This window comes from Hyperolius riggenbachi, chromosome 7 (genome assembly GCF_040937935.1).
Source record: "Hyperolius riggenbachi isolate aHypRig1 chromosome 7, aHypRig1.pri, whole genome shotgun sequence".
Taxonomy (NCBI): domain Eukaryota; kingdom Metazoa; phylum Chordata; class Amphibia; order Anura; family Hyperoliidae; genus Hyperolius; species Hyperolius riggenbachi.
Window position 1 is genome coordinate 54,079,608 of NC_090652.1, and position 24,047 is coordinate 54,103,654.

The following is a 24,047-nucleotide window of genomic DNA, read 5'->3' on the forward strand; positions in this document are numbered from 1 at the left end:
TGACTCTGGCCCGTTCTGACTACTCTTTCGCTTAACGCTTCTGTACTTTAGCCCATCTGATCTTGCTGCTGACTTTGCCTGTTTACCTTCTTGCCTCTGCCTTCTGATTTTGTACCTCATCTGCCTGCCTCAGCCTGTTGCCAACCCGATTAGTCTGACCACTCTACTCTCACCAGTGAGCCCTTGTCACTGGTGAGGAGCCGCTGTACTGTTAATACTCCTCTGGTGAGGTATCTCCAAACCTATCTGTACATACTGTTGCACCAAGCACCTATCTTTGTATTTTGCTATCACATCTGTTGCTTGCTATACTTGTATTATTGGTGATTCTGCAGATAACCACATAATCAGGTATAGTGTCTGGATTATTGGAGATACTGCAGATCACCCAATAATCAGACATCTGTTATTGCTGACACCAATCGTTACAGGGTGATAACACTGTCAAAGACATCTATCTTCTCACATTTTCTCTAGATAATTTCTTTGAAGAAGCTGTCCTAATTACCCACCCCCCTCTGTTGATGAAATTGTATTGTTTACTTCTTGGAAATGACTACAATAAAACAATTAGCTTCCTGAAATCTCTGTGGCCGGGGATGGACAGGCAGGCCTGCTGATGTAGACTAATAAAACTTAATTGCTAAACTTTGAATGTAAAATAAAAGTTAAAATGGAAGTTGTTGTAGCCATCATTATGAAGTAAAGGAAAGACTTTCTGTTATACTTTGGAAATGTATCATCACTCCATTCTACTATGATGATAACCTAGGCAACAAAGTGTTTTGCAAAACAATTTTAAAAGAATGTGTGATGATCCGCTCAGCTGGCTGCACTGCAGACAGCTGTTTGACCATTCCTCTAGTCTGTGGGCTGCAGGTCTCTGGAAGAGAGACCTGTCTTTCCATTGCAAGTTTCTGGTCTGTTCTGCTGCCAAAGAATTTGCATACATTCGTTATGCAAATCCCCTACCTGCCTCCTTTGATGACTGGCAGTATAAAGGTTGGGATTACCCACAGTCCTTTGCTGGTCATTCCTTCAGGGTTTGTAGTAAACACTCCTAGAGTGTCAGCCAAGCTACTTCTTGTTAAAGTTATCTTAGAGTAATTATTGGGACTGCACTAGGCAGATTCCCTAGTGCAGTTAGGATTGCATATCTGATCGTTTGTCTGTTGCGATTGTCCTGTCCCAGCGGTGGTCGACAGGAAATCGTTCTGTTTGTCTGGGGTGCTAACCGGCGCTGCGGTAGTTACTGGTAGCCCCTTCTGATCTGTCTTGTCTGGATCGCAATAGCCTCTAGCGGTAGTGGCTGTGGATCCTTCTAGTTTCTGGAGTGTAAGCTGGAGCTGTGGTCGCTTCTGGCTACCTCGTCTAATCTGTCTTGCCTGGATCGCAATAGTCTCTAGCGTTAGTGGCTATGGATCCTTCTGATCTAGTTTCTGGAGTGTAAGCTGGAGCTCCGGTTGCTTCCGGCTACCTCATCTGATCTGTCTTGTTTAGATCGCACTAGCCGCTAGCGTTAGCGGCTGTGGATCTTTCTGATCTGTGTTCCTGCTTGGATCACACTTGCTCTGGCGGAAGAGCGGTGGATCCTTTCTGCCTAGTTCCTGTTCCTTGTTTGTCTGTCTTGTCTGATACAGGCGCTTGCTGTAGGCTCTGTGAGGTAACCGCTAAGCAAGCGTTCACGTTCTTTGTTTCGTATTTGTCTGTCGGTGGTTAGTTAGGCGTGCTTGTCTCTGTTGTGCTTAACACGCGGAGACCACGCATAAACGCGTGCACTGTTGCGAATGAGTGCGGTGTTCGCGTTTAGTTAGCGTTTGTTATTTTCTTTATCATTCTCATTGTATTATTTGCTGTGGCTTTGCTCCTCTTGTGTTCTGTTCTAGTGTGTCTTGTGTCACTTCTGGCGATCGCCTTTCTCGCAATCGCGTTCCTACTTTTGTTTCTGCTGATGTGTGTTCACCGTCGCAGGGTCGCGACTAGATTGGTGAACACACATTCGTCCTGTCCCTGTGCTCTTTCTCTTTATGGGCTGTTCAGCCCCGCATTGTCTTGATCTGTACAACCCCCATCTGGCATCTGTGGCCATGCAGCGATTGTACTCGTCTGCACTCCACAGCGCCATCTGCCGGTGGGAATTGCCCTCTGCTGGTGCATTGCACCTAGCCTGGGTTCACCCAATTATACGCTTGTGGAAGGTTTTCGCTGTGTCAGTGCACATCTCGTGCGCTGACCACGAAAACGATTCCGCAAACGTTACAGAATGGCTCTGACAGCTGGGTTGCACCTTTACCCTTTGGTACCACTAAAATCAAGATCGAAAACAATCATGGCCAAGCTATGTCCAGACTTCTCTTGCTGCAGCAAACAATAAACAAGCCTGTAGACAATTGTGTTGCCTTCATAAAAAGGATAGTTGACAATGATCATGCTGAGCCAGCTTAGCCTTTACAAGAACATGATGAGTGCTGTTATCTCCCTTCCTTTTGAGTGTTTAACCCATATGACTAAAATAAAATTAGGGCAGTGTTTGACTCCAGCGCAAATAATAAAGTTGAATATCCCTGAATGGCATTCTCCTTATGAGTCCCCATCATAGTGGCTGGATAGTGTACTGGTAAAGGGCACTGCCTTTGACATGGAAGACCAGGATTTGAATAATGGCTGGGGGCAGTACCTATTCAGTAAGGAGTTCAAGGCAAGACTCCCTAACACTGCAGGGTGGCCTCTTGAGCGCATCCCAGTTGCTGCAGCTCTTGAGTGCTTTGAGACTGTCAGGAAAATAGCGCTATACAAATGTTAGTAGTATTATTTATCTAACTAACAACATTGTAGGAGTGCTTATGACAGAAGTGCTTAGGACATGGTGAATGGCTTCCGCTGCGGCTCGCTCTGCACTGCATTTACACATGGGGGGTTCTGAAATTTTCTACGGTCCCAGGAATGTTTAATTACATCCCTGTGTGGTACTTCTGGGTATTAGTAACATCTTCAGGGGCATAAATATAAGTCAATAAATATTTTTTAGCTTTCATAAAGACATCAGGTCATCAGGGATGAAGCCTGGATAAGGAACAATGCCAGCTTCAGCTGCCTGTTAAAAAGACAAACTTTATTTGTCTGTGTAAATCCTCTATATGCAGGTCATCCTTTGATTATTGGTATTCACTTGATTTCTTATTATGTGCAACAATTTTTAATACATATTTAAAATGTGAAAAAAAATGAAACTTATAAATAATAATAATTTTTTAAAAAAGTGTATTCACCCTTTACTTTCAAAGTGGCAGAAGATTTCAGCTTGCCAATCTCACAGGTATATGTTCCAGCATCTTCTTGTTGCAAGTGGTGGACCAGTAATTCCACCCTACAATCTTTTGCCTGTATCTCATGCTTAGTGCCGGCCATCAGCTGCTTGCCATCTTTCTTCCATGACACTGCATCCCTCTCACTGGACAGCTCACAGAAGAATGTTGCCGTTGTACCTTCATTTTCCTCTGCACTCTGCAGTTTCTGTCTGAAGTAAAGTGGCACCTCTGAAATGGGAGAAGAAACTGTTATATTGGAATTAGGATCGAGAATCAGGAAAAGTGTTGCATGTGCTGCTCATTTCACTCTAGATTCAGGCTGGGTGAAGGAACATTAGGGGTGATATTTTAGGATATGTGTTGATTGGCCTTGTGTATATTACAGCTCAAATATAGCACTACTGTTTATCTCATACGTGTCACATAACCAGCCTTAACATTTGTTTCTTATTGTCATGTGTTCATGACACTTTTATAAGAGATGTCATTTTAACTGTTTAGTATTCCAACTATATGCAAATTATGAATGCAGTTATGCACATCAGTGATGAGTGAAAACGATAATATTCTTTTTGGCCTTATTTTTGACAAAATAAGTATGAATTTTGCTTTGAAAAGTGAACATTCGCCCGGATATTTAGCTTTTTTTTCCCCTAACAGCTGCAGACTTTTGCGGTTAATAGCACAGCCCTCTTACCAGCTAGAATCACCAAATTTGCAGGATATGTTAGGGAGAACAGTAGGTACAAGAGGAAAAAAAGATTTCAAAAATACTTTTTCGTTTTGGAGAAAATGCATTTTTAAGTTGCTATAGGAAAAAAGTATACATTTAAATGCGGTAAATCACAGATAATGTAGCAACTAGCAACATAACGGTAGTGTAAATTTACATATATCAAATGAAAGAGCAGTGAATTTCATGTTGGGGTTTCCAGGGGGTCTGCACTAGTGATGTTGCGAACTTATAATTTTTGGTTTGCGAACGAGAATTTGTGCAAACATGTGCGAACTGCCATAGACTTCAACGAGCAAGAAAATTCTAAAACCTGGAGGGACTGTTTCTGGCCACAAAAGTGATGGAAAAGTTCTTTGTTTCAAGGGGCCTAATACTTGGACTGTGGCATGCCAGAGGGGGATCCATGTCAAAAGTCCCACCAAAAATAACGTACATGACCCAGAGTCATGTTTTAATCTCTATTGGGCAGAAATCACATTGCATTCCTAAATTTGTGGAATAAAGTGCTTTAAAATGTCCGGCGTGTGTACACTCTGATCAGGTAGTGTAAGGGTCAGGCCCGGTTCAAATTGACAGATGAAACGCCACATTTACTGCAACGCAAACAACCGCTAAGAGCTTTAGTGATAACTGCGTATGGACCTCCTGGAAATGCCATGGAAGTGGAAGCTTTGGCCAGGGAGCACTATACAGCCACAATATGGCTCTATAAAGATCCCTGGCAATGCTAGACATTTTAAAGCACTTTATTCCACAAATTTAGAAATGTAATGTGATTTCTGCTCTTTAGATATTAAAACGTGACTTTGGGTCAACTATGTAATTTTTCGTGAAACTTTTCCATGGAACCCCCTCCTGCATGCAACAGTAAAGGTGTTAGGCCACTTTAAACAACTTTTTCATCACTTTTGTGACCAGAAAAAGTCCCTCTAGGTTTCAGAATTCTTTTGCCCATTAAAGTCTATGGCGGTTCATGTGGTTCACAAACGTTTGTGGCAAATTTGTGTTTATGAACCGAAAATTTCTAGTACGGACCCCATCATGAAATTCATTGTTTTCTTTTGATATATGTAAATTTACACTACCATTACGTTGATACCAGGCATGCTCGAATGTACCAAAATTCGAATTCGGGTCCGGGGAAAATTTGGATTCGGATTCGGGTATGATCGCCGAAATTCGGTTTGGATTCGAATTCGGTTCGAGGTCGGTAACAAAATTCAGAAAAAAATTTGTGTTCGCGAATTCGGATGCTTTTTTTTTTTAAAGGGAAATCACATTTAAATAAGTGTAATTAAAAAAAACCAAAAAGAAATGTGATGGAAAACTTTTTTTCTGCATTTCTTGTTTATTTTTCTTCATGGTCTTCACCTTCTTTTTGTTCTCTCCATCTTTTTTTCACCATCTTCTTTTTCTTCTCTTTTACCATCTTCTTTCTTGTCATCAATCATTACTATCATCTTCATCATCTTCTTCTTCACTGGCATCTGGTTCTTTAAGTTTTTCTTCTTCTTCACCTGGTTCATCTTAAATTGTTTTTTCATCTTCTTCTTCACCTGGTTCTTCTTCGTCTTCTTATTCTCCTTCTTCATCATCATCTGGTTCTTCTTCTTCGTCAATCATTTGGTTCTTCTTCTTCTTCTTCTTCATCATCATCATCTAGTTCTTCTTCACCTGGTTCTTCTTCTTCTTCACCTGGTTCTTCATCTTCTTCTTCTTCACCTGGTTCCTCTTCTTCACTTGGTCCTTCTTCTTCTTCTTTACCTGGTTCTTCTTCTTCTTCTTCACCTGGTACTTCTTCTTCACCTGGTTCTTCTTCTTCACCTGGTTCTTCTTCTTCACCTGGTTCTTCTTCTTCACCTGGTTCTTCTTCTTCACCTGGTTCTTCTTCTTCACCTGGTTCTTCTTCTTCTCTTTCACCTGGTTCTTCATCTTCTTCTTTTTCACCTGGTTCTTCATCTTCTTCTTCTTCACCTAGTTCTTCTTCTTCTTATTATTCACCCGGTTCTTCTTCTTCTTCACCTGGTTCTTCTTATTCACCCGGTTCTTCTTCTTCTTCACCTGGTTCTTCTTCTTCACCTGGGTCTTCTTCTTCTTCTTCTTCTTCTTCCTCTTCTTCTTCTTCTTCACCACCGCCTGCTTCTTCTTCTTCACCTGGTTATTCTTCTTCTTCTTCACCTGGTTATTCTTCTTCTTCTTCTCCACCACCTCTTGTTTTGTGTTCATATTCTTCCTCTTGAACCCAACTTAATGTTTTTTTCCCCTTACTGAACTCCACTGTTGCAAATGTCAAATTTTATCTTCAACACCAGCATAGCTAAATTTGTGGCGTAATAGCTAGTGGTGCATGGCAGCAGGCAATGTATTCTGTGGACCCTGTCGTAGGGAACACAGACAGCAGGAGGATAAATACAGCACCAGCAGGAGGAGGAGTGACGTGTGGCAGCAGGCAATGTAACGGGGCCATGGTACTTAGCATTGGTACCACGGCTGTAAATAAACAGCAAGATCAGGAGGAGGTTTCGGACAGCAGTCGTGAAGCCCACATTGTGTCCAATGCACAACTGGGACAGCACAGTTTTCAACCCAGACACCTCAGAATTTTTTTTTTTTCAACAACAGTATACAGCTATTGTAGTGGTGTAATAGCTGGTGGCGCATGGCAGCAGGCAATGTATTCTGTGGACCCTGGCTGTGGGAACACAGACAGCAGGAAGATAAATACAGCAGGAGGAGGAGGAGTGACGTATGGCAGCAGGCAATGTATTCTGTGGACCCTGGTGGTGGGAACACAGACAGCAGGAGGATAAATACAGCAGCAGCAGCAGGAGGAGGAGTGACGTGTGGCAGCAGGCAATGTAATGGGGCCATGGTACTTAGCGTTGGTACCACGGCTGTAAATAAACAGCAAGATCAGGACGTTCCGGACAGCAGTCGTGAAGCCCACATTGTGTCCAATGCACAACTGGGACAGCATAGTTTTCAACCCAGACACCTCATAATTTATTTTAAACAACAGTATACAGCTATTGTAGTGGCGTAATAGCTAGTGGTGCATGGCAGCAGCGCATAATTCTGTGGACCCTGGCGGTGGGAACACAGACAGCAAGAGGATAAATACAGCAGGAGGAGGAGGAGAGTGGCATATGGCAGCAGGCAATGTATTCTGTGGACCCTGGCGGTGGGAACACAGACAGCAGGAGGATAAATACAGCAGCAGGAGGAGGAGTAATGTGTGGCAGCAGGCAATGTAACAGGGCCATGGTACTTAGCGTTGGTACTACGGCTGAAAATAAACAGCAAGATCAGGAGGTTCCGGACAGCAGCCGTGAAGCCCACATTGTGTCCAATGCACAACTGTGACAGCAAAGTTTTCAACCCAGACACCTTAGAATTATTTTTTTTTAACAACAGTATACAGCTATTGTAGTGGCGTAATAGCTAGTGGCGCATGGCAGCAGTGCATAATTCTGTGGACCCTGGCGGTGGGAACACAGACAGCAGGAGAATAAATACAGCAGGAGGAGGAGGAGTGACGTATGGCAGCAGGCAATGTATTCTGTGGACCCTGGCAGTGGGAACACAGACAGCAGGAGGATAAATACAGCAGCAGCAGCAGCAGCAGGAGGAGTGACGTGTGGTAGCAGGCAATGTAACAGGGCCATGGTACTTAGCGTTGGTACCACGCCTGTAAATAAACAGTAAGATCAGGAGGTTCCAGACAGCAGTCGTGAAGCCCACATTGTGTCCAATGCACAACTGGGACAGCACAGTTTTTATTATTATTATTATTATTTTTTATTTATATAGCGCCAACATCTTCCGTAGCGCTATACATAGTACAAACAAATAGTGGGGACAAATATACATAAGAAATACAAGACACTGTGCAGTCATGACATTGAATAGAATAAATACAGATACATACATAGTTGATATGTAGTTGGTACATGTACATATGTTAAAATAACAGCAGTATGAGAAACACTAGGAGGAGGTCCCTGCCCTTGCGGGCTTACAATCTAGAGGGTAGTGGGGGGGAAACAAAAGGGAAGGAAACACAAGGATTAGTGGGTGAGCCAGTGTGCCTTCAGTGCTGCCTATAGCAAATTATAGGCTTGTCTGAACAGGTGTGTTTTCAGAGTACATTTGAAGGTTTCCAGACTCGTGGCGTGACGAACCGGCTGAGGGAGAGAGTTACAAAGGAGAGGGACAGCCCGTGAGAAGTCTTGGATGCGAGAGTGAGATCAGGTGACTAGGCTGGAGGACAAAAGGGTCTCCTGTGAGGAACGGAGGGTCCGGGCGGGGAGGTATCTGGAGATTAAAGAGGAAATGTATGGAGGCGATAGCTTGTGTAGGGCTTTGTATGCAAGTGTGAGAAGTTTTAACTGGATCCTTTGGGCAACTGGTAGCCAATGGAGGGATTGGCAGAGAGGGGCTGCCTCAGAGGATCTAGAAGAGAGGTGGATGAGACGGGCCGTAGAGTTTAGTAGGGATTGGAGAGGTGCCAGTCTACTTTTTGGTAGACCGCAGAGTAGTGTGTTGCAGTAGTCAAGACGGGAGATGATTAGGGCATGCACAAGCATTTTAGTTGCTTCTTGTGAAAGGAAGGGACGGATTCTGGAAATGTTTTTGAGATGGAAGTAGCAGGAGGTAGTTAAAGTGTTAATATGTGGTTTAAAGGAGAGCTCAGAGTCCAGAGTTACCCCTAGGCAACGAGCTTTGGGGGTTGATGCTATTGGGGTGTTATCTACATTGATTGTGACAATGGGAGGTGGACACCTCAGATTTTTTTTTTTAAACAACAGTATACAGCTATTGTAGTGGCGTAATAGCTAGTGGCGCATGGCAGCAGGCAATGTATTCTGTGGACCCTGGCGGTGGGAACACAGACAGCAGGAGGATAAATACAGCAGCAGCAGGAGGAAGAGAAGTGACGTGTGGCAGCAGGCAATGTAACGGGGCCATGGTACTTAGAGTTGGTACCACAGCTGTAAATAAACAGCAAGATCAGGAGGTTCCGGACAGCAGTCGTGAAGCCCACATTGTGTCCAATGCACAACTGGGACAGCACAGTTTTTAACCCAGACACCCCAGAATTATTTTTTTTCAACAACAGTATACAGCTATTGTAGTGGCGTAATAGCTAGTGGCGCATGGCAGCAGGCAATGTATTCTGTGGACGCTGGCTTTGGGAACACAGACAGCAGGAGGATGAAAATCAGCGCTGTGTAATATGTTGGCGCTTTATAAATACAATAAATTAATAAATACATACATTAATAAATAAAATCATAAATAAAATCATAAATAAATAAATACAGCAGCAGCAGGAGGAGGAGTGACATGTGGCAGCAGCAGGCATGTCACGAGCCATGGTACCTAGCGTTAGTACCACAGCAATTAAAGAAAAACCAGGCCAAATTATCAGGACCCAGGGACTGAAGGTTGATGTCAAACAATAATTCCCAGGCACCTCATGTCCTCCTCTTGCCGACAACAGGTGCCAGGAACGTGCCTTCAATCCAGGCCTGGTAAATCTTCAAAAATGTCAGTCTGTCCACGCTCTCTGGGGACAGATGAGAGCGCGTCTCGGTGACCACACCACCGGCCGCACTGAAGCACCTCTCAGACAGCACGCTGGAAGGGGGGCAAGCCAATACTTCCAGGGCATACTGCACCAGCTCACTCCAAATGTGCAAGCGCTCCACCCAGTACTCCATGGGGTTCACAGGCTCCGTGCTGCCAGTGTCAAGCCAACTGAAGGACCCCATGTAGTCGGCCACCATCCGGGTCATGAGCTGGCTGTGACTTTGAGAGTAGGTGGCTGCTGCACGCACCTCCTCTCTCGGCTTCTCTACCGTCATGTAGAGCACCTGTGTCAATGACAGCAGGTCTCCTGGGCACCTGACGCTGCTGCTGGCCACAGGCACCGGCTGCTGTGCTAGCTGGACAGGGACAGAGGAAGTGGAAGGCTGGGGGAAGGCTTCCTCCAGTCGCCAAACAAGGATCATCTGCAACGCCCTTGTTCGCTGCTCACGGTCTCTAGCAGGCAGAAACTGATCCCACCTCCCCCTCAGACGTGGGTCCAGGATCATGCTGATGCAGGCGCTTGCATCTGCTTGACCTTGGGGTCTGTGCGCAGGCAGCGCAGCATGTGCGCTGCCATGGGGAGCAGGGTGGCCCATCCAACAGAGACATCAGGGTCAGCATCCTCCTCCTCCTCTGGCCCCTGAGCCTCTTCCTCCTCTCTACACCCTCGCACCACTGCTGCTGCGCTCCGCTGTTCCCCCTCAGCAGCAACGTCCAGCACCTCCAACTCATCCTCCTCCAGGGACTCAAATACCTGCGCGGCTGCTGTTCCAGCTGGTTCAGGGCCTCCTCTCCCAAATCCACCAAATCGCCAAGTGCCCTGTCCAGCAGACAAACAAAAGGCACCCACTGGCAGAGGGATGCCCGTTGTTCGCTCACTAGGTTGGTTCCCTGCAGGAAGGGAGCCAACACCAATCAGACCTGCTGCATCTGCCCCCACTGTGCGTTGGTGAGGAGCTGGAGTTTGGTGGTGCCGGTGAGAGTGCCATCCACGATGTACCGGTTGACAGCCTACCTCTGCTCAACCAGCCGCTCCAACATTGCCAGGGTGGAGTTCCAGCCAGTTGGCACATCGATGACGAGGCGGTGTGGTGGCAGGCCCTCATGCTGCTGAAGGTCTGCCAGTTTTGCTGCGGCAGCAGATGAGCGGCGGAAAGTGCGTACAATTTTCCGCGCCGCTTCTAACAGCTCCTCCATCCCCTGGTAGGTGCGAATGAACTTTTCCACCACCAGATTGAGGACGTGGGCCAAGCAGGGGACATGGACCGAGTCTCCCCTGCTGATGACAGCCAGCAGGTTGGCGGCATTGTCGGACACCACCATTCCAACTGTGAGGCTTCTGGGGTCAGCCAAGTCTTCTCCTGCTCCCTGAGGTACCGGAGCACGTTGGCTGCTTTCAAGCTGTTTTTACCCAGGCTTCTCATCTCCAGCAGTGCTTGGCAGTGGTGGGCCTTCACGCTGCTGTTCAGATGGGTTCGCTTGGTGGCGGGAGGTGCTGCTTCTCCCCTGACCCCGCGCGGTGGCACCACATAGTGGGCGACTGGTGCCGCTGCTGCCGCTGATGCGCCTGAGGGTGGACCTGCTGCTTCCTCTCTCGGGCATTCCACCAGGCTGTCCCAGTGACCCAGGCCAACACTCACGTAGGGACAAGTGCCTTACGAAGGCACCTGGAGAAAAGGCACAAACAGCTATGGGAAGAACACCTGAGGAAAAGCAGCACCCCTCAAAAGACAAGCCACCCTCCTTCTCCTCTTCCTCCTTCAGGTGCATTGTCTTCATCCGCTTTCTCCCTTGAACATTCACAGCCACCCTCCTTCACACCGCCTCTGCCCTTGAGCGGTTCCTGCTCCTCTGCCCACAGCAGTACCCAGCTGTCCGTGAAGGAAGTCTTTGAGCGGAAGAAGCCAATTTCGGCCAGTCACCCTCTTGCCCGGCGTCTGACAGCTGGTGTGGTGGAACTATTAGCTCACCAGCTATTACCATACAAGCTGGTGGAGTCAGAGGCTTTCCGTAAATTTGTGGCCATTGGGACACCGCAGTGGAAGATACCAGGCCACACTTATTTTTCACGAAAGGCCATACCCAAACTGTACCGTGCAGTTCAGAGGCAAGTGGTGTCATCTATTGCGAAGAGCGTTGGGTCAAGGGTCCACCTGACCATGGATGCCTGGTCTGCCAAGCACGGGCAGGGCCGCTACATTACGTACACAGCCCATTGGGTCAACCTGGTGACCAATGGCAGCAAGCAGGGAGTACGTGGCTGTTCAGCGGACCGACTTGTCACACCTCCACAGCTTGCAGGCAGGCCTCCTGCCACCTCCTCTCCTTCTCCTCCAGCTACATCCTCTTCGCTGTCAACCTCCTCCTCCTCAGCTGAGTGTCAGTTGAACTCTAGCGGTGCTGCCATCTCCTCTTCCTCTCCAGCTACACAGCCCCATCTCCCCAGAGCCTACGCTGCATGCCAGGTACAACGGTGTCACGCAATTTTAGACATGTCTTGCCTCAAAGCGGAGAGTCACACTAGAGCAGCTCTCCTGGCTGCTCTTAACAAACAGGTGGAGCAATGGGTGACCCCGCACCAGCTGGAGATTGGCAACGTGGTGTGTGACAACGGCAGCAATCTCCTTTCCGCTTTGAATTTGGGAAAGCTGACACATGTACCCTGCATGGCACATGTGCTGAATCTGGTTGTGCAAAGATTTGTCTCAAAGTACCCAGGCTTAGAGGACGTCCTGAAGCAGACCAGGAAGTTGTGTGGGCATTTCAGGCGGTCTTATACGGCCATGGCACGCTTTGCGGACATTCAGCGGAAAAACAACTTGCCGGTGAGACGCTTGATATGCGATAGCCCGACTCGCTGGAATTCCACCCTGCTGATGTTCTTTCACCTGCTAGACCAGGAGAAAGCCGTCACCCAGTACCTGTACAACTACAGTAGAAGGACACAATCTGGGAAGATGGGGATGTTGTGGCCCAATAGCTGGACACTGATGCGAAATGCATGCAGGACCATGCGGCCGTTTGAGGAGGTGACCAACCTGGTGAGTCGCGCTGAAGGCACCATCAGCGACTTGATCCCCTACGCTTACTTCCTGGAGCGTGCCTTGCGTAGAGTGGTGGATGAAGCTGTGGAGGAGCGGGAACAGGAGCAGCTACAGCAGGAGGAGTCGTGGGACCAATTTTCAGCCGAACCACAGGTTTCCCCAACACCTGCGGCACCACAGAGGGGGGAGGAGGAGGAAGAAGAGGAGTCGTGTGGGGAAGGAAAGGAGTCAGGCTCGGATGATTATGAGGAAGGTGTTTCTGTGGAGGAGGAAGAGGCAGCAGCGGCAGAAGAACAACCGCAGCAGCCGGCACAGGGGGAGGAGTTGCGTGACGTCACTGTGGAAGAGCAAGAGGAGATGGAGAGTACGTCTGGATCCGACTTTGTGCAGATGGCCTCTTTCATGTTGTCCAGCCTGTGGAGGGACCCCCGTATCAAAAAACTCAAGGGGAATGACCAGTACTGGGTGGCCACGCTACTAGACCCTCGGTACAGGTACAAAGTGGCAGACCTGTTACCAACTCAACCAGTGGCGGACATACGGCCGTGCAGGCCGTGCCGCCGCACGAGGGCCCCTGAAGTTCCGTTTTCTTCAGGGGCCCATTAAGTTTTTTTTGTTTTTTTTTATATATATATATTTTTTTTTCCCCGGGGGGCCCCGACTCCTATCCTCCCTCCCTCCCTCCCTCACCTCGGGGGGCCCCCCTCCCGGTATGCGCGGCGAGCGGCAAATCCAGGTCTCCAGGCAGACGCTAGAGGGCTCCGCCGGCAGCCGCTTGGTCTCCAATATGTCGACAGAGTTGGCGACATATTGGAGTCTAAGCGGCTGGGCCTCTAGCGTCTGCCTGGAGCCCTGAAGACTTCCTGCATTTGCCGCTCACTCGCTCTCCCGCCGCGCATATCGGGAAGTGGGCCCTCCAAGGTGAGGAAGGAAGGGAGGATGGGAGTCGGGCCCCCCACCCGGATACTCAAAGGGCTACCTGCCTACCCACCCGGCTTCCTTCCTACCTACCCACCCGGTTACCTAACCACCCACCAGGCTTCCTACCCACCCACCTGGCTTCCTACCTACCCACCCACCCGGCTACCTAACCACCTACCCACCCGGCTACCTACCCACCCACCAGGCTTCCTACCTACCCACCCACCCGGCTACCTACCCACCCACCAGGCTTTCTACCTACCTACCCACCCGGCTACCTAACCACCCACCAGGCTTCCTACCTACCTACCCACCCGGCTACCTACCTAACCACCCACCTGGCTACCTAACCACCCACCAGGCTTCCTACCTACCTACCCACCCGGCTACCTACCTAACCACCCACCTGGCTACCTACCTACCCACCCGGCTACCTACCTACCCACCCACCCGGCTACCTACCCACCCACCCGGCTACCTACCCACCCGGCTACCTACCCACCCGGCTACCTAACCACCTACCCACCTGGCCCACCTACCCACCAGGCTTCCTACCTACCCACTCGGCTACCTACCCACCCACCAGGCTTCCTACCTACCTACCCACCCACCTGGCTACCTAACCACCCATCAGGCTTCCTACCTACCTACCCACCCAGCTACCTACCTAACCACCCACCTGGCTACCTACCTACCCACCCGGCTACCTACCTAACCACCCACCCGGCTACCTACCCACCCGGCTACCTACCCACCCGGCTACCTAACCACCCACCAGGCTTCCTACCTACCCACCCGGCTACCTACCCACCCACCAGGCTTCCTACCTACCTACCCACCCGGCTACCTACTTAACCACCCACCTGGCTACCTACCTACCCACCCGGCTACCTACCTAATCACCCACCAGGCTACCTACCCACCGGCTACCTACCCACCCGGCTACCTACCTACCCGGCTACCTATATACCCACCAAACGTGGTTGGGGTGTCTTGGCACCCTATAGGAAAAAAAGGGATACAGGAGACAAAAAAGGGAGCCCGATAGTGCAGTATGTCAATAGTAGGTGTGTGGAGAAATCAATTGATTAAAAGGGCTACTCACAAAGGAGGGTTGCAAGGGGCAACCGACCACAGGAAGCAGGTGGAGACCATAAACCCGACTCCACTCGGGGTAGTCCGGGACGGACCTGGTTGCGGTCGCTCTCTTAGATGAAAAAGGATGGACAAAACATTAACCGTGGTAAAACAACGGGTGTTCTGTCACCACCCCTCGGACAAGCATGTACGGGGGTATAACTATGCACAATAAGGGAAAGAGGCGCCCTGATTTAAATAAAAGCTTTTAAAACCAGTTTAAAAACGAAAAAGAAAAATGAGGTATCTTACCTCAATGACGAAATCTCTGTAAACTTACAAAAGATTTTTATTTGAGCACAGGCAACGCGTTTCGCGGGTCTGAGCCCGCTTCCTCAGGCCAATACAGTGCCAAATGACAGAAATCATGTAGCATAGGGAGCTCGAGAGGCTCCCTATGCTACATGATTTCTGTCATTTGGCACTGTATTGGCCTGAGGAAGCGGGCTCAGACCCGCGAAACGCGTTGCCTGTGCTCAAATAAAAATCTTTTGTAAGTTTACAGAGATTTCGTCATTGAGGTAAGATACCTCATTTTTCTTTTTCGTTTTTAAACTGGTTTTAAAAGCTTTTATTCAAATCAGGGCGCCTCTTTCCCTTATTGTGTATCTACCCACCAGGCTTCCTACCTACCCACTCGGCTACCTACCCACCCACCAGGCTTCCTACCTACCTACCCACCCGGCTACCTAACCACCCACCAGGCTTCCTACCTACCCACCCACCCACCCGGCTACCTACCCACCCGGCTACCTACCTACCTACCCACCCGGCTACCTAACCACCTACCCACCTGGCTACCTACCCACCCACCAGGCTTCCTACCTACCCACCCGGCTACCTACCCACCCACCAGGCTTCCTACCTACCTACCCACCCACCCGGCTACCTAACCACCCATCAGGCTTCCTACCTACCTACCCACCCGGCTACCTACCTAACCACCCACCCGGCTACCTACCTACCCACCCACCCAGCTACCTACCTAACCACCCACCCGGCTACCTACCTAACCACCCACCCGGCTACCTACCGGGCTAGTTACCAACCCACCCACCAGGCTACCTACCCACCCACCCACTCACCCACCCACCAGGCTACCTATCCACCCAAACACCCATGGGAGCTGCGCGCCGGATGGAGGCTGGGACAGGAGGTCTGCTGCTGCAGGTGAGTAAATGGTTTTTGTTTTTTTATTTATATTAGCAGGTGTATGTTCTGGGCAGGTCTGCCACATGATTGCATGTATTTTTTGCGCAAATCTGCCGACATGATTGCATGTATTTTCTGGGAATATCTGCTGACATGATTGCACGTATTTTCTGGGCATATCTGCCGACTTGATTGCACGTATTTTCTGGGCATATCTGCCGACTTGATTGCACGTATTTTCTGGGCATATCTGCCGACTTGATTGCACGTATTTTCTGGGCATATCTGCCGACTTGATTGCACGTATTTTCTGGGCATATCTGCCGACTTGATTGCACGTATTTTCTGGGCATATCTGCCGACTTGATTGCACGTATTTTCTGGGCATATCTGCCGACTTGATTGCACGTATTTTCTGGGCATATCTGCCGACATGATTGCACGTATTTTCTGGGCATATCTGCCGACATGATTGCACGTATTTTCTGGGCATATCTGCCGACATGATTGCACGTATTTTCTGGGCATATCTGCCGACTTGATTGCACGTATTTTCTGGGCATATCTGCCGACTTGATTGCACGTATTTTCTGGGCATATCTGCCGACATGATGTGTATTTTCTTGAGAAAACCTGCACAATTATGTGAATTTTCTGGGGAAAGGGTCACCAAAACTTGGGCCCACTGTCTTTGCGTTGCACTTTTCAAGGGAACCTGAGGTGAGAATAATCTTGAGGCTGCCATATTTCTCTCCTTTTAAGCAATACCAGTTGCCTGGCTGCCGTGCTGGTCCTCTGCCTCTTATTCTTTCAACCATAGACCCTGAACAAGCATGCAGCAGGTCAGGGGTTTCTGACAATATTGTCAGAACTGAGAAGATTAGCTGCATGCTTGTTGCTGGTGTAATTCAGTTTATTACTGCAGCCAAATAGATCAGCAGGGCCAGCAGACAACGAGTATTGTTTAAAAGGAAATAAACCCTCACCCCGGGTTCGCTTTAAGTTAGTTAGCTCCGCCCTCATCCAGTCATTGCCACGCCCATTTTTTTGCCGCGCCGCTGAGCGCCGCAGGTTCTATCCACACCTATTTTTTGGCGCGCCGCGCTTCGCGCGCCGCAGGTTGTAGCCACACCCATATTTTGCCGCGGCGCGCGTAGGGGGCCCACAATTACAATTTTGCACAGGGGCCCACTGCTGGCTGTGTCCGCCACTGAACTCAACACAAGGCGGAAAGGATGCAGCACTTACAGAACAAGCTGTCAATGATGCTTTACAATGCATTTAAGGGGGATGTGACAGTACAACGCAATAAAGGTACCACTGGCAGTATTCCTCCTCCTCCTCACCAGTCCACGCAGGCAAGGACAGGACGCTCCAGCGATCTTGATGTCGGACATGCGGACATTCTTTAGTCCAACGCCTCGCAGTAGCCCTTCGGGATCCACCCTCCACCAACGCCTGGACCGGCAGGTAGCCGACTACCTGGCCTTAAGTGTGGATGTACACACTGCGACTGCGAGCAGCGACGATGAACCCTTGCTCTACTGGTTGCGCATGCTTGACCTGTGGCCAGAGCTGTCCCAATTTGCCATACATCTTCTCTCTTGCCCTGCCGCAAGCGTCCTGTCAGAAAGGACCTTCAGTGCAGCTGGAGGCATTGTCACTGAGAAGAGAAGTGGCCTAAGTCATGACAGTGTTCAGTACCTGACCTTTATCAAAATGAATGAGGCATGGATCACGGAGGGCTATTGCACGACCGAAGACTAACTCAGTCCCCACACACAGCATCTCTGCCTGCAGGCCGCTTGACTGCCTTCTCCGCCACCACCACCAGGGTCCAGGACTCTAGGTGGATTCCAGAATTTTTAAGGCCGCTGCTAGGCTATACTAATTTTTCTGGTGCGTGCACATGCCTGCCTAATTTTTCTGGCTGAACTGCAGGCGGCTGCAACAAAAAAACAAAAGGCATGTACATGCGCCCATCCCCCTTCGTGATCATTACCTTGCCGCGGTGAAGGGGCTTGCGTATCACAATGAAGCAATGACCGCCGGCTATATGAGTGTCTTGGGTGGGGGTGGCACACCACACCAAAGATAATAAGGTCGTTGTTTCATTGTGGTCAGACCAAATTTGATCAGCTGGACAGTCACTGTTCTGTCATTCAGCTACATCAGCCGGGCGACCATATGGGCTGAAAAGCCACCATCACCTGCACTCTTGTCATGGTGTGCACCAGTCCAGCACACCCGTCACTACACAAACGGCTGTTTGCAGTCACTGCATACCTTTCACTGCATCTGTGACATTATACCTGGCAGTCAGTGCATAACTTGCACTTGAATGGATACAGTTTTAAACAATTTAAAAATACAACCATCTACATTTTAAAACAATTTAAAAAAACAACCATCTACATTTTCAAACAATTTAAAAATACAACCATCTACATTTTCAAACAATTTAAAAATACAACCATCTACAGTTTCAAACAATTGAAAAAAAAGGCAAAAAACTTCCCCTCCGTAAAACATTCTTGGCAAATGCTTTCGACTTGATTTGTCTTCCGCTGGGTCAAGGGTCCATCTGATCACAGATGCCTGATCTGCAAAGCACGGTCAGGGCAGCTACAGCATGGGTCTCAGCAGGCTCCCACTTCGGGGCAGAATCCAACCTTCATTCCCCGCCCATTACCCGTGGTGACAATGTCAGACTTGCCCGCCTCCATATGATTCTCGTAAAAGGAATGTGGTGTCATCTTTGCCCACCATAACTGGTTCTCGTTAAAGGATTTAAAGGGACTCCGAGCTCATCTAAAAAATAAAAGTTGTACTCACCAGGGGCTTTCTCCAGCCCAGTGCTGGTCGGGAGGTCCCACGCCGGCGTCCTGGCTCCTCTCCATGTCCCCGCTCCGGAATGGCTGACAGGCCGCAGCCCGGGCGACACTCTCCCGAGTGTCGGGCTGCTTCTTCCGCATATGACGCGGATTACGTCACACGCTGGCCGCCTCGCATCATCACGGCGGCCGGCGTGAAAGTACTGCGCATGCGCGATTAAAGCGCACATGCGCAGTACTTTCACGCCGGCCGCCATGATGATGCGAGGCGGCCGGCGTGTGACGTAATCCGCGTCATATGCGGAAGAAGCAGCCCGACACTCGGGAGAGTGTCGCCCGGGCTGTGGCCTGTCAGCCATTCCAGAGCGGGGACATGGAGAGGAGCCAGGACGCCGGCGTGGGACCTCCCGACCAGCACTGGGCTGGAGAAAGCCCCAGGTGAGTACAACTTTCATTTTTTTGATGAGCTCGGAGTCACTTTAATGTACAGTCATTTCAAATACAGCAAGCCCTCGATAGTCCTCCTGTATTGTTATTTTTGGTCACTACCTCGGGGTGGGCATGCCTGCCTGCTGCCCTCCTTGCCTGGATGTGTGGTGGGAGCCATTTGTTAGGCTACAACTCCGGACCGGAATCACACCAGGAAGGGTTTCCCCGCCATTAGCCATGGTCAGTGGTCACGATGGCAGACTTGACCTCCATAACAGATTCTCGCCGGAGACCAACCTGGTGAATCGCAGTGAAGGCACCATCAGACTTGTCCTCCATAACGGATTCCCGTTAAAGGATTTAAAGTTGATTCATTAAAATTAGGGCCTCAAAAGGTCCTCCTGAGTCCTGTATTGTTATTTTTGGTCACTACCTCGGGGCGGGCGTGCATGCCTGCCTGCTGCCCTCCTTGCCTGGATGTGTGGTGGTAGCCGTTTCTCAGGCTCCAACTCCGGAACGCAATACAACCATCTACATTTTAAAACAATTTAAAAATACAACCATCTACATTTTAAAACAATTTAAAAATACAACCATCTACATTTTCAAACAATTTAAAAATACAACCATCTACATTTTCAAACAATTTAAAAATACAACCATCTACATTTTCAAACAATTTAAAAATACAACCATCTACAGTTTCAAAAAATTGAAAAAAAAAGGCAAAAAACTTGCCCTCCGTAAAACATTCTTGGCAAATGCTTTTGACTTTGTTTGTCTTCCGCTGGGTCAAGGGTCCATCTGATCACAGATGCCTGGTCTGCAAAGCACGGTCAGGGCAGCTACAGCATGGGTCTCAGCAGGCTCCCACTTCGGGGCGGAATCCAACCTTCATTCCCCGCCCATTACCCATGGTGACAATGTCAGACTTGCCCGCCTCTATATGATTCTCGTGAAAGGAATGTGGTGTCATCTTTGCCCGCCATAACTGGTTCTCGTTAAAGGATTTAAAGTACATTCATTTCAAATACAGCAAGCCCTCGATAGTCCTCCTATATTGTTATTTTTGGTCACTACCTCGGGGCGGGCGGGCATGCCTGCCTGCTGCCCTCCTTGCCGGTGTAGTGGTAGCCGTTGCTCAGGCTCAACACCGGATTCCATCCCTCATTCCCCGGCCATTACCCGGGGTCACAAATGGCAGACTTGCCCGCCTCCATATGATTCTCGTGAAAGGAATGTGGTGTCATCTTTGCCCACCATAACTGGTTCTCGTTAAAGGATTTAAAGTACATTCATTTCAAATACAGCAAGCCCTCAATAGTCCTCCTGTATTGTTATTTTTGGTCACTACCTCGGGGCGGGCGTGCATGCCTGACTGCTGCCCTCCTTGGATGTGTAGTGGTAGCCGTTGCTCAGGCTCCACACCGGATTCCATACTGAACAAGTACCGCTACAAGTAGAAAATGTAATTTAAAAACAAAACGTAAGATTTTTAACAATGCCATGAAAAGTTGAGAAGGCAGTCACACATTACCTGACATCACTGAGTGAGGAAGAGCAATCTCGCCATGTTGCGCAGTAGTCCAGCATGGCTGTCACTATACAAACAGCTGGTACCTTGCGGTGCGTTACACAGTGAGTTTGGTGCATCAGTGTGAAGCAGTACTCTAATTACAGTACCTGATTGATGTATACACATGCAAGATGTTTTAAAGCACGTTAGGCCTGCAATTTAGCATTTAATGTGATTTCTGCCCTTAAAACGCTGCTTTGCGTCACATCCAGATTTTCCCCCGGGACTTTTGGCGTGTATCCCACTCCGCCATGCCCCCCTCCAGGTGTTAGACCCCTTGAAACATCTTTTCCATCACTTTTGGGGCCAGCATAATTTTTTCTATTTTTCAAAGTTCGCCTCCCCATTGAAGTCTATTGCGGTTCGCAAACTTTTCCGCGAACCGAACCTTCCGCGGAAGTTCGTGAACCGGGTTCGCGAACCTAAAATCGGAGGTTAGGCCCATCACTAGTTGTTAATACAGCAGAAGCCATTATCGGCACTGAACTACCATCACTGGAACTTTTGTATAATACTCGCAGCGTGAGAAGGGCCAAAAACATTATCAAGGACAACACTCACCCTGGAAATGCCTTGTTTGAGCTCCTTCCATCAGGTAAACGTTTTAGATCAATCCGCATACACACAAACAGACTGAGAGATAGCTTTTTCCCATCCGCCATAAACTTTATGAACTCTGAATCCTCTCTGAAATAATTAACACTGTGTACAAATTGTTTAAACATCTGTAATACCTGGCTTACTTGTATACTTTCTTCTCTTCCTTGTTACTATCACTATATTCCTTATATGCACCGTGGGGTTGTCATGAAAAGTAATTTTGTTGTGTTACACAATGACAATAAAGTGAATTGAATTGAATTGTCAGTCTCTTCACTGGCTGCCAAGTGCCAATTACACCTAATCTACCTCTCCTCTCACTTCTCCAGTACTTTCCCCCTCTGCCAGTCTCTTTACTGGCTGCCAATTACACCTAATCTACCTCTCCTCCCACTTCTCCAGTGCCATCCCTCTCTGCCAGTCTCTTCACTGGCTGCCAATTACACCTAATCTACCTCTCCTCCCACTTCTCCAGTACTATCCCTCTCTGCCAGTCTCTTCACTGGCTGCCAATTACACCTAATCTACCTCTTCTCCCACTTCTCCAGTACTATCCCTCTCTGCCAGTCTCTTCACTGGCTGCCAATTACACCTAATCTACCTCTTCTCCCACTTCTCCAGTACTATCCCTCTCTGCCAGTCGCTTCACTGGCTGCCAATCACACCTAATCTACCTCTCCTCCCACTTCTCCAGTGCCATCCCTCTCTGCCAGTCTCTTCACTGGCTGCCATTTACACCTAATCTACCTCTCCTCCCACTTCTCCAGTACTATCCCTCTCTGCCAGTCTCTTCACTGGCTGCCAATTACACCTAATCTTCCTCTTCTCCCACTTCTCCAGTACTATCCCTCTTGGCCAGTCGCTTCACTGGCTGCCAATTACACCTAATCTACCTCTTCTCCCACTTCTTCAGTACTATCCCTCTCTGCCAATCTCTTCACTGGCTGCCAATTACACCTAATCTACCTTTCCTCCCACTTCTCCAGGCCTATCCCCCTCTGCCAGTCTCTTCACTGGCTGCTAGTTACACAAAGGACGCCATTAAAAATCGTGACTCTCACTTACAAAGCACTTAGCAAACTAGCTCCTTATTGAAATACACTTATTTCTAGATACCATCCTACCTGCAATCTCTGCTCTACTAACAATATTCTCCTGTCTTCCTCTCTTGTCACCTTTTCTCGCTCCCAGTTACAAGACTTCTCTTAAAACTCTTCCCTCCTATTGACCTCCCTGTTTCAATACATTTGCTACCAGAGCTGGGACAAGGTCCCTCAGCACCCAAGGCTGAGACACCAAAGTGCGCCCCTCCATCCTTCCACCCCAGCCGTCACACACTGATTGCTCTTCGACTAAGAGGCACCCCAGGGCCCCCAACATCTTAATCTCTAGTTATCTGTCTTGTAATCACTTCCATGTATCCCCTTTTCTTATTTATTTCTGCTTCAAACACAATTGGGAATGACAGCTGAATGAATTGTGCGCCCCCTCCTACACTGTGCCCTGAGGCTGTAGCCTCTCCAGCCTATGCCTCGGCCCAGCCCTGTTTGCTACTCTCCCACACGTTACCTTTTTAAGCGCAACATAGAAACTCACCTCTTCAGCATACCCTCTCTCTCTCTTAGGACACTTTGGCCACTGACCACCATTTTACCATCTCATACACAGCTTTCCTTCACCTTTTGTCCTATCCCTTAACCCTCTAGAATGTAAGACCAGTTTGCCAGGGCTCTCTTCCCCCTTCTGTCTCTCAGTGTTGTGTAATGTATGTACATATCTTCCACCCCATGTACAAATCTGTTTTTTCACTAGATCAGCTGTAATCCCCCATTGGTTCGCATTGTTTACTGTTATATTGCTTATATTCTATTGTTATAACTTGTAGTCTGTTGCACAGCTGCATGAATTATGCTGTCCCTACTCCCTACATCCTACTAATATAATAAATGGGAAAGTTCGGATGTTTGGATGTTTGTTACTCGATCACGCAAAAACGGCTGAATAGATTTGAATGAAATTTGGCACACACCTAGTGCATTACCTGGAATAAAGTATAGGATACTTTTTATTCCCATAACCAAAAAGAGACAAATACTGGAAAATGTAAACTGCAGCCATTCTTACACTGTTACACTGGAGGTGTGTTTAGCTGCTAAGGGCAAGAATGGTTAATTTGCATATATTCAGCGGTGATGCACTGGGAGACATCTCAAGCTCACTCCAACCTGAATTATCGCAAATTATTTCTGTTTTAAGAAAGCAAACTTTTGTTTTTCTTAACATCTTAGTAAGGGGGCTTTTAAGACCATTGTAGTCTTTTACACACTCCAATGAGTTCTGGGTCACTATGAGCTTGCTGGTTAGTCTGTACCTCTCTGTGTTACAAGCCCTACTGCATAGAGCCAAATTAATCTATGCCATGCAGAACGGCAGTGGAGGAAAAGCACCAATGCAGATAACTTCGCCCACTATAAAAACACGCTGCTCCAGCTCAGGGACGCTCTCTCACTTGCAAAGCAGTCATACTTCTCCACACTTATTTCTTCACAATCCCATAACCCTAAACAACTTTTCAACACCTTCAGCTCTCTTCTCCACCCCCCGCCTCCCCCTACAACCACAAGCTTGTCTGCAGAAGACTTTGCAGCATATTTTGTGAGCAAAATTGAAACACTACAGAACAGCTTTCTAAAGCAACCCTCTTCACCGGTCCAATCA

The 24,047-nt window shown here is 48.4% G+C and overlaps 1 protein-coding gene across 4 annotated transcripts in view; it reads right to left on the reverse strand.

Moving 5' to 3' along the window:
- LOC137525521 (uncharacterized) overlaps positions 1 to 24,047 on the reverse strand; it is a 476,821-nt gene that overhangs the window by 210,940 nt on the left and 241,834 nt on the right. For all 4 annotated transcript variants that reach the window (XM_068246643.1, XM_068246647.1, XM_068246645.1 and 1 more), the window contains exon 10: positions 3,270 to 3,536. In XM_068246643.1, coding sequence (XP_068102744.1) covers positions 3,270 to 3,536 — 267 coding nt within the window. The remainder of the gene's footprint in view (positions 1 to 3,269; positions 3,537 to 24,047) is intronic.